We start from the raw sequence: 10,651 nt of genomic DNA, 5'->3' as shown, positions 1-10,651 counted from the left end.
TGCTTTGTCACATACCCTATTATAACTGGTCACACAATCTGATGGTTCACCATTTTCTGTGACCTGTCAGATTCTATGACCTCAGAATAAGATTAATTTTGATGGCTGTAACCAAATATGGTGTTAATGTTGCATGAAGATAGGGTCACTCATTTTTGTAGTTGTGTTTTGTGGAATTTGTCAGATTCCGTGACACTAAAAGCTAAATTATGTAAAAAAAAAAAAGAAAAAAAAAAAAAAAAAGAAAGTAGACCACAGATTACTAAACAGGCCTACTCAGCACGAGTTCAGGGGCCCAAAGGTTCAGGGGACTCCCTAGCCTTCACCTGCAAAATGTCACTTAAAGTAACATGTACTGACCAGGAGGAAACTCAAAGTGACCACAAAAGGACACAAAAAGACCACTAAGAATGCAAAGGACCTGCGAAGAGACACAAAATAACAACAAAAACAGGCAAATAACCACAAAGAGACAGAAAAACGACCGCAAAAAATGCTCAAAATGACCTCAAAGAGATGCAAAACCACTATTCAGTCTGTGTGCCTTGTTATTTTGTAGGAGAGGTGGTGGGGCCTTTTGAATATCTATACCCAGGGGCCCACTGTCTCATAATCGGCCCTGCCAAATATTTATCAAATGAGGTGTCATGATTTGTATGTAATATCTGAATATTTTAGGGTCACAGTTTAGCAGGTGGCAATACAACTGAAATTCCTATTTTAGAACATGATGGTTACAGATTTTGGTGTAAACACACAAATCATGGAGGTGCATCTGATCGAGGAACAGTCTCTGGACAGGCTTACATCTTACCATGTTTCTTCTGTCCCTCCACTGCCATGCCCATCATAATAAGCATGACCTTCCCTTCATTAACTGGTAAGATTGTTCTTTTTTGCCTCTTTGACCCTGAAAGATAAACCATTACTGTAGCCGAGGCGCACATAAGTCCAGAGTCAAGGTGACAGCATATGTCTGCTTTTATGCACTTTCTTGGTTTTTTTTTCTGTCACGTTATTCACACTGTGCTCTGTCTTCTCTTCTGGCCTGCTGTAGCATTGGGTCAGTGGCTCTTTAAAGAGGATGAGAAGAACAGGCAAATACTCTGACTTCCATACAAATGTGTAAAAAACCCTGATGTATTGAATATTATTGTAGTGTACAGTCTACATTTTAAGCTACTTTGAAGGCACCGTCCAAAACGAGTTAAGTTGCATCTAGAAACTGGGCAGGCACATTAAAGGGCAACTATGGCCATTTTTTAAAATTCAAATTCAATTGAATTTTCAAAACCTTCTACAAATCCAAAAACTAGAGTGCTAAAACTGAAATTTGTGATGTCACAGAGTATAAAGTCTGGAGCGGCTCCATAGACAATGAATAGGGAAGGACGTTATACATGACACTGCGAGCACCCCGGGGAATGTTCTGAGTACATGGGTACATTTTTTGTTTCAGACCTGAGAACACTACAATAGAATAAAGCTCATTTGGGTATAAAGATAAAAAATAAACACCCTGTGGCTCCACAAAATCAGGCTCCCAGTCATTGTCCATGGAGCAACACCAGACTCATACCCTGTGACATCATAAGTATGATACTTACTTCCCTGGTTTCTGGCTTTGAGAGAGTCGCTCATGTATACAAATATTGAATGAACTTTCCTGGGCCATAAAAATCACATACTGGGATTCTTAATTGAGGTGGTGCTCCCATTTAGATATTCTAGTACAGAGCGAATTAACGGTTTTAAACATATTAATATAAGAAAAGGACATATGATCTAACACAGGGGTGTCAAACATATGGCCCATGGGCCAGAATGGGCTCGCCAAGGGGTCCAATCTGGCCCACTAGATGAAGTTAAACAATGCATACTTCATGTAAAATTCTGCTTCAGAGGCTTTCCCACCATGACCAGAGTACAGCTCTTGGATATAACAATGAATACTTACTGTGACCATGTTTAAAGATATTAAACATTGTGCAAAATATTGTCAATTGGCAGCTTCAGTTCAAAAGAATCTGTGTCAGGAAATATGTGAATAAATGCAGATGCCATGACAGTGACAAGTAGACTGACTGAATGTGTAAAAGCTTAGACATAGCCTACTGTTGATATCAGGCTGTTTGTCTGTTTTGTACAAGAATGAATGTCAACAGCATGTAATTGTAATTCTTTACACACACACACACAAAGGGAAAATATTGGAGCTGATAGTAGTCATAAGTTATTGTGTAATGTTTTATTGGTCCATATGGCCTATTACCCCTGGTAAAGACACTTTTATGTTTGTATCGCTGCAAACTCAACTCTTAGTATCAGCTTCACGTCCTCGACTCCAGATTTTACGACATCTGCCGCTACTTTACGTCAGCCGTAAAGCACTAGCTAGATGACAATAATGATAGGAGATAACTGAACACTGTAACGTTACTTTAAAGGATTTTCAGCATCTGAGGCGGTTTAAACCCAATAAAGTTGAATATTTCCAATTTGCCAACCTCTCACTCGTCGCCACGTCTGAGCAAAGTATTTTATTAAAACTCAGTGTCGCTCTGTGAGGCGAGAAAGCGACGAGAGCCAGTGGAAGAATTGCTTTTAGCCAGTCATTGCCATGGCCTCCGAAAGCGGCGAGAGCAACATGGATAGAGAAATGATTCTGGCCGACTTTCAGGTGTGTCTCTTTTGTATGTCCCTAATATTATATCCAGTAGCTAGTAATCTGTTTTGCCGTTGTTGTATTGTCTCGGGCTGGTGTCAACAACCGTACACACGACCTGACTGGCGTCGTAAACAGCAGACCCGAGCAGAGCTTTGCTCACTGTGGTTAGCTCACCTAGCTAACAAACTGACAGCTTGCTAACTAATTATGAAGGTAATTAATAGCTGTAGGCTCGCTAACTAGATAGCGGTTGCCCAAATCTGCCTGTGTAAACAGTGGGATAGTTTGTATTTCTCGCTGGCTTCAAGTTTGCCGGCTTGATAGATAGCGACGATGTAGTTAGCTAACAGGCTCACGTTAACTGACAACTTGTTTACACCTCGCCAGTTGTCCTGTCAGGGGTTTAAATCCCCGACAGAGACCGTGTGTCCCTCAAAGATACCACATTTTTAGCCTAATTTGCAGGTAGGGTTGTATATTTAGACTATGAGGAAATGCAGGCTACCAAATTATGCTTCCCCTCCAAATAGAAAGTAATTTAGCATCATGTTTGTTTGCTTCCTATGCTCAATGACATCAGTGCTAACATCATATATATCCCTGTCTAAGATGGACACTTGTAAAATAAACCATAGACCTTCTTTTTGGCGGTGTCAGTCTCACGGGTTTGCTATTGTAGCCTTGTGTTTTGATTTAACAAAGCTCACCTTAATATTATTTGACAACAGGCCAAACCAGTGCAGGTGTACAAGTCCCCCACTGCCCATTCAGATGAGGACAGGACACAATGGATATATTGTTAAATTCAGCTATTGACACCTCTGCCTTGTCTCATTTTGCACAGGACTCAAATTTGAATCCTGTGTGTTTACACCTAATTGTACACATAGTTAGACTTAACTGTTTCTGCTACATTTCAAAAGGTGGCACCACCCACACAAAGTTGTGTCTTACTAGCTCAGGACCCATATATTATGCATATTTTCCCTAATGTTTGGGCTCATCATTTTCTGTCCACCTTGCAGTGAATATTGCAGCTTCATTAGTTTTTCATACACATGATATCAGATTTGATCAGAAACTTGGGGTAAGAGTTATGCGATTACTGGGTAATCTGATAAAGCATAGTGTCAGAGTTATGCTGCATCCGACAGGTGCTGTGCATATAACAAAAGCTTAATAAAAAAATAGTGTTAAAAAGTCACTTCCTTGAAGTCATTATAGTAGTTGATTACAGTAGCATTAAATGAACTTCAAACAGGCAAAATAGCCACCTAATGTGAAAAATTTTCCTCTTACCTCCACTGCAGTGATAGATAAAAGTAAATATGCACTATATAATATGTATATCAAACACACAACAAAATAAAGGCCAGCTAACAGGCTCACGTTAACTGGCAATTTGTTTACACCTCGCCGGTTGTCCTGTCAGGGGTTTAAATCCTCGACAGAGACCGTGTGTCCCTCAAAGATACCACACTTTTAGCCCAGTTTACAAGTAGGATAGTATTTTTTGACGATGAGAAAATGCAGGCTACCAAATTATGCTTCCTCTCCAAATAGAAAGTAATTTAGCATCATGTTTGTTTGCTTCCTATGCTCAATGACATCAATACTAACATCATATACATCCCTATCTATCCTCTTACCTCCACTGCAGTGATAGATAAAAGTAAACATGCACTATATAATATGTATACCAAACACACAACAAAATAAAGGCCAGCTAACAGGCTCACGTTAACTGACAACTTGTTTACACCTCGCCAGTCGTCCTGTCAGGGGTTTAAATCCTCGACAGAGACCGTGTATCCCTGTATAATATGTATATTAAACACACAACAAAATAAAGCAGACATCAAAAACTAGTTAAAAATCACGTAGGAAAGAAGCAAGCACTCTCAAAATAAATCCCCTCAAAAGGTGCACGGCCAAAAACAGTGAAAAAGGGAAAAATGCCAGCACTCACAAATGTCCTTTTGGTAAATTTCTGGTACTGCCACCCAAGTTGGTTTATTAAATTTACCAAAAGGACATTTGTGAGTGCTGGCATCAAAAACTAGTTAGCCAAAGAAAAAGAGACTGAATACTCCAGGCCAACAAAATATATACGACACATATAGTTTATTTGGATGGCAGCTTAAGTGTCTATCACTTAAAATCAAAAAATTAAATTTTTTAGTTAATGATTTCAACTGCACTTCTTGCTCAAAGATGATATGAATGTGACATTTTTTGCCAGGTAATTTACCGCTCTGATTTGTACAAAGGGGTTGTAAATATCTAAACAAATAGATTAAAGACAGAAAGAACACAAAATCATTAAAAATCTTGTAATACATAACCATTTCATCATCTGCAATTTAAACATTTAGTCTTTGTATGAAACAAAGTCTGCTGCGGTCTTTTTTACAGTGGTGCCTTAGTTCTTGAAATTGTACAGTGTGTCATTCTTTTGACCTTTAATTTTGGCTCGCTGGGGGGTGAAACTGCACCCCTTCCTAAAGAAAATGATCATATCCTTGTTTTAATTGGTGCTCAGATATAAGTTACGACCATCACATGAGTTGATAAACAGTTCAAAAGTCTTATTTCCTGCCCTGAAAGTAAACTTAGATCAACAGTATCATCTGCATACTTCAGGACATGTCTGTTAATCTGCTGTATCCTTCAGTCATTATCAGTATACACTGGAAAAGGGAGGTGACCTGAAACACCACCCTGGAGTGTGTACACTCTGTGGTCTCCCTGACAAAACATCCACAATCCAACCAATAATGTTTGGATCAAAAATTAAATGATTTCAACCTTTTTTCTGCAATAAAGAATTAACAGCCATTAAGACATTTAAAATTACATGTTTTGCATATGTTTTAAAACTTGAGGTGTTTGTAAATGTGATCAAGCAGAGTAGCAGTTGCACTTTCATCTCCTGAACCTGCCCTCCAGCCAGACTGCACATTGTCTCATGAGGTCCTTTGCTCCACTTCTGCAATGATTTTGTGATGAAAGAACTCAAGGTTACTGCTCTGTAACCATCCAGCTGTTTGGGTGTTCTTGTCTTTGACACAGGCACATTGCTTCCACAAGTTTAACCGAATTGTCTGCACAATCTCTAGCAGTTTAGCTGGCTGCAATTTGAATAACAGCTTTTAATACTGCTGGTGCCAATTAGTTGTCATTTTATTAGCAAGTGTGTTTTGATTCTGGTGGTTACAATCGCACAAGGATCAGTCCTGTTTTGCAAGGGTCAGAAGTCCAAGGTATTGGGCAGAAGTCAGAGTAATTTGACAGCCTTCCTTTGATCAGTACATCACTGAGAGGCTGTTGTTCTTCTGAAGACTCCCACCACTTAAAATATTGCTGTTATGGGTGGTATAGTAGTTCATATGTTTCTGCTGATTTCATTCTTTCTCCTCTGCCTTGTCAATAAATGTGTTTTTCATGTACAGATTTTTGAATGTTTCCTCATGCAGTTCATTTCATCTCTTGTAATTCCATTTTCTTTGTCTTTCCCTCTCCCAGGCTTGCACTGGAATTGACAACATTGCAGAGGCAATCACTCTGTTAGAGCTTAATAACTGGGATTTAGTGGTAAGTCCATTATCTGTAGGCTTTGGGCTTTGCTCTTTGACAGACAGGCTTAGTTCATCCAGAGTACAAGTTCAAGAGAGCAGTTAACATCCAATAACACACACACACACACCCTGTGTAATATTTGTCATGGCCAAATTATTGCTTCATTTCACCCAGTATGTTTTGCGGAGCAGGCAGCATCTTGGCCACCCTTGCTGTGGCGACTGTAAGAGAGAATGTGTGGTGAATGTTGTGAATGTTGACTTGAGAGATAATGTGTTCTGCCAAATTTGTATTAACTCATGATGAGACTGGAAAAACAAGGAGCCCTTTACAGTGCAGTGCATATTGGAAGGGGTCAGTCTATATTTAGACGGATGCTGGCAGGAGTTCAAAGCAGGCAGCAGCAGCAGCAGCAGTCCAAGCAGTAGCAGGACAGACAGTGGAGCCTGGACTCACTGCACCTGTAAATGTGATGACTTGCAGTTCCACTGCAGTAGCTGGTAGGTTTTGTAAACATTGACAAAACAAATTTGCTTGTGTGCTTGTGTATGCTGAGTGTGGGTGGAGAGTGGGGCAGTAAAAAAAGATTTAAAGGGATACTCTTGAGCAGTCTGTTCCCCAGGATGTTGTTCAGCAGTGCAGGGAATTGTTTAATTCACCCAAATGACTGTGGAAACAATATATGCATTTATTAATGATGGCATTTGCTGTGTAACATACTGCCTTTGCTCTTTTCCAATGGATGTTAATGTTTTGCTTTATAAAAGGGGATGGTGGTTTTATTTCAGGGGCAATAATTTGAGGCAAAAATATGCGAAATAAATAACAAAACATCCAAAGAACTTCTAAAACCACTCATGCAGTATAATCCATTCCTCTGCTACCCTCTTCAATTTGTCAAAATCACTTTCTATCCTTGCATTAGCTATCTCGACCACTTCAGTTGTCTTCTTTGGTCTGAACTCCTAATTTACTTTACTCATGATCTTCCTCGATAAGCAAAGCACCAGACTCAAACAGTCAGTTACCACTTGACTAAATGTTTGTTTACTTACCTTTGTTTCTTCATGTCATACTCTCAACTTGTATCGCCTAAAATGAGTGGACTTTAAAGGACTTAGCCCCCTTTTTTTCTTAAAAAAAAAAAAAGAAGCTAATTATAATTTTTTCCAGACACTTTTGAAGTCTAGGTGCTTCATGTAGGCTTTACCCAAACCTGTTTGTACTGCAGAGCATCATATTCTGGCAGCTGCATCTAGCAACAGTTGTCAGTATAGCTGGCGAAATCAACACTCTGCACCTCACACTTTTGCTGCTATATCTTAATTAAGACACTCGACACTTGATAATGTAAATTATTATGAGCTATTTTTGTTCTCTATCGTGTTTGTTGAAGCCAAAGTGTGGCCACACAAACAGCTGTGCTCTGTTGGTGTGGAGTTAAACAAGTGACCTTATCAGACCTCTGTAGCCCGCCCCTCATGTCTGCTGCAGGCTCGAAGCTATCCCAGATGCTAGCATTACATACCTCGAATGTCTACATGTCAGGCTGAGAAACATGAACGTCTGCAGCCCCATGCTGGCCAAAATCTCGGTCTACAGTGGACTTGTGGTCGATGGCTTAAGGGAACCAGTTGCTGCTAGATTTTTTTGACTTGTCATAGTAGGAAAATGAGAGGTGTCACTGATTACATTAACAATGGATCTGTCATATTCAATTGTCCCATTAAGCCACAACAGTGTGACGGTGACCCAGCAATACCAGGACCCTGACACTGGTGCAGCTAAATGGGATTTAGTCATCATTAATTTCATTTTCACAGCAGTGCTTCTCCTTCTGTGGCATGTCAAAATATCCCCCATGAAAAAGACCTGCCCTCTCCTTATTGGATTCACATATGACACTGACAAACAATAAAACCAGTGAGGTTGAAACTATGACAAAACATTTATGAATAGCACAGAGAGGAAAGAAACGAAGGACTGTAAAAGTGAGTCCTTCTGTGCGCGGAGTTTGCATGTTCTCCCCGTGCCAGCGTGGGCTTCCTCCAGGTACTCAGGTTTCCTCCCACAGTCCGAAGACATGCAGGTTAATTGGTGACTTAACATTGACCATGGGTGTGAATGTGAGCATGAATGGTTGTCTGTCTCTATGTGTCAGCCATGTGATAGTCTGGTGACCTGTCCAGGGTGTACCCTGCCTTTCACCCATTGTCAGCTGGGATAGGCTCCAGCCTCCCCTCGCAACCTTCAAGAGGATAAGCGGTTATGGAAAATGAATGAATGAACAACTAAATTTAAAAGAGGAATCTTAAGTATCCAGAGACTCTTGTTCGGTACTGCAATGGAGTATTTTTAATCCTGATCACCGTCACAACAGTTTGTGACACTTTAAGCACAAGGAATGTGTGACTTCCTGGTAAACTCATCATTAAGATGTACATGCTTTACTTTAGTGCCCAAAGATAATGATAAGGTGCTGCATTAGGGGTCAGCCGTGAGACATTAAGTGTGATTGAAAGGATTGTGATGTCCATGTCATGAATCTCGCTGAAACTAAAAGTGCCTTGTGGAGTTTTTGACCTCGATTAGCACTGTGGAGCTGTTTTTCTACGAGTTCAGTTTGGGCACATGCCTGAGGATCCACATGTGCGGGTCACACAATATAAAATATAGCAAGGTTTTCATACTATTCCACAATCAACATGGAGCAGCACTGCACCGAGATATGCAGCAGTGCGCCAACAAAGGCAGGGATAAAGAAGACTGCTAGCATGGATGTAAACACTGCTGGATTTAAATTACTTGAAACATCAGGAAATGATTTTAGTGACAAACTGTTTACAAGAAAATTCAACAGGGCACTTTTAATGTTTGTGTACCTTTCCCTAACAGCAAGTCAAGTAGCATTATCTTGTTGAACATATCCATCCAGCATTGCTTTAGAAACAGACAACCACTACATTAGTTTGTTTGTTAGTATTAATGTGAGACACTTGCATGAGTTTTTGCCGTCACAGTTTTCCTTCATTCAGTACAAAAAGAACAGGGGATGTGATTATGCCAGCACATAACAACTTCCTTCGTTTTGCTTGTTTTGCAGCGAAGAATAGTGAGCGTTCGAGAGAAATCCAATCAATTGTCCATACAAACAAAAGCTCAGTGCAAAGCTGACAGTGGTTACTGTCATGTTTGTCCTTTCCGCTCTCTTTGTTCTGATCAGCCACGCTATTTGAATATTCCACCATTCTCTGTCACATTTTGTGAGGTTTAGCGTGAAACCTCTCAGCCAGTGAATATAACATACACTTTGACAAATGTAATGTCACCAAAATATAACCGGTAAATTATGCCTGGTTACATGTGGACTGGTGGGTTGTTCAGCCATCATCTTTAACTAAAATATATTATTTTGTAAAAGATGATGTATATTGTAAATATATCGAAGTGACATTTTAATTTTTAATTTTCATATTAGTAATAAAGCTGGATCAGAAAACTGACATTTTCAACATATTTATGACATTTAAAACAAATAAAACAGTTAATATTTGAAATGTATTTGAATATTTGAAACTGTATTTTCTAGATCTTAGATTGTTTTTTGATGCTAGTTTCATGATTGTGGTGAATTTCTTCCTGATAATATAGCATCATTAATTAATAGGGTGTTAATAGGGTGTTCTGAATTACTAGTTAGCAAGTCTCAAGTTTTGTCTTTGCATACACACAAAGCATTTCATGACCAAATTATTGGAACTTTATGACATTTATCTTATCTTACACTTTATCTTAATTACTGTCAAAATACTTGCATAGAAATATATACTGCAACATCTGCCAGTCTCTTTGAAACGTGCTCCTTGTGTATTTACTGATTAAAGAACATTAATACAATACAGAAAGTAATACAGGAAATAATTTACCTCCACTTTCATTACAGGCAGCCATCAATGGGGTGATACCACAGGAGAACGGGATCTTACAAAGGTAATAACCACGTTGCCGCACATTAACGTAAAAATGTATCACCTCACTCTACAACACTGAACAAATGCGACCTGACTTTGCATGTCTGTTCAATGTGCTTATCCAAAGTATGGGACAATGCAGAGGAAATATGAAGAGTTGGTTTGGGACTGGGGATACATGAAATATGTGCCAGTGACCCAAGTGTGCATCACAGTGTGGATTATCATGTAACCCAACTTTCAAACAGTGCAGGAAATGTGAAACCACAGCCTGATTGTGTTAGCAGGAAATTGAATTCCATGTATCCATGAGCTTGGCTTTTACGCTGATTACAGTGGATGCAGTTTGTCCACCACTTCATGCAGAACTAATGAGAATACCACCTGCAACCACGACGAAACATAACATTTGTCTGATAAAGATTAAAGTATG

At 39.4% G+C, this 10,651-nt stretch overlaps 1 protein-coding gene across 1 annotated transcript in view; it reads left to right on the top strand.

Annotated features, from left to right (window-relative positions):
- Positions 1 to 2,380: 2,380 nt before the first annotated feature.
- Positions 2,381 to 10,651, top strand: part of faf1 (Fas (TNFRSF6) associated factor 1) — an 85,704-nt gene continuing 77,433 nt past the window's right edge. Inside the window, exons 1-3 of the mRNA XM_033622827.2 lie at positions 2,381 to 2,680; positions 6,194 to 6,262; positions 10,191 to 10,237. Coding sequence (XP_033478718.1) covers positions 2,621 to 2,680; positions 6,194 to 6,262; positions 10,191 to 10,237 — 176 coding nt within the window. The 5' untranslated portion in view covers positions 2,381 to 2,620. The remainder of the gene's footprint in view (positions 2,681 to 6,193; positions 6,263 to 10,190; positions 10,238 to 10,651) is intronic.

Source organism: Epinephelus lanceolatus, chromosome 6 (genome assembly GCF_041903045.1).
Source record: "Epinephelus lanceolatus isolate andai-2023 chromosome 6, ASM4190304v1, whole genome shotgun sequence".
NCBI lineage: Eukaryota > Metazoa > Chordata > Actinopteri > Perciformes > Serranidae > Epinephelus > Epinephelus lanceolatus.
Note: the sequence above shows the minus strand (reverse complement) of the source record. Positions and strands in the feature narration are given on the sequence as shown.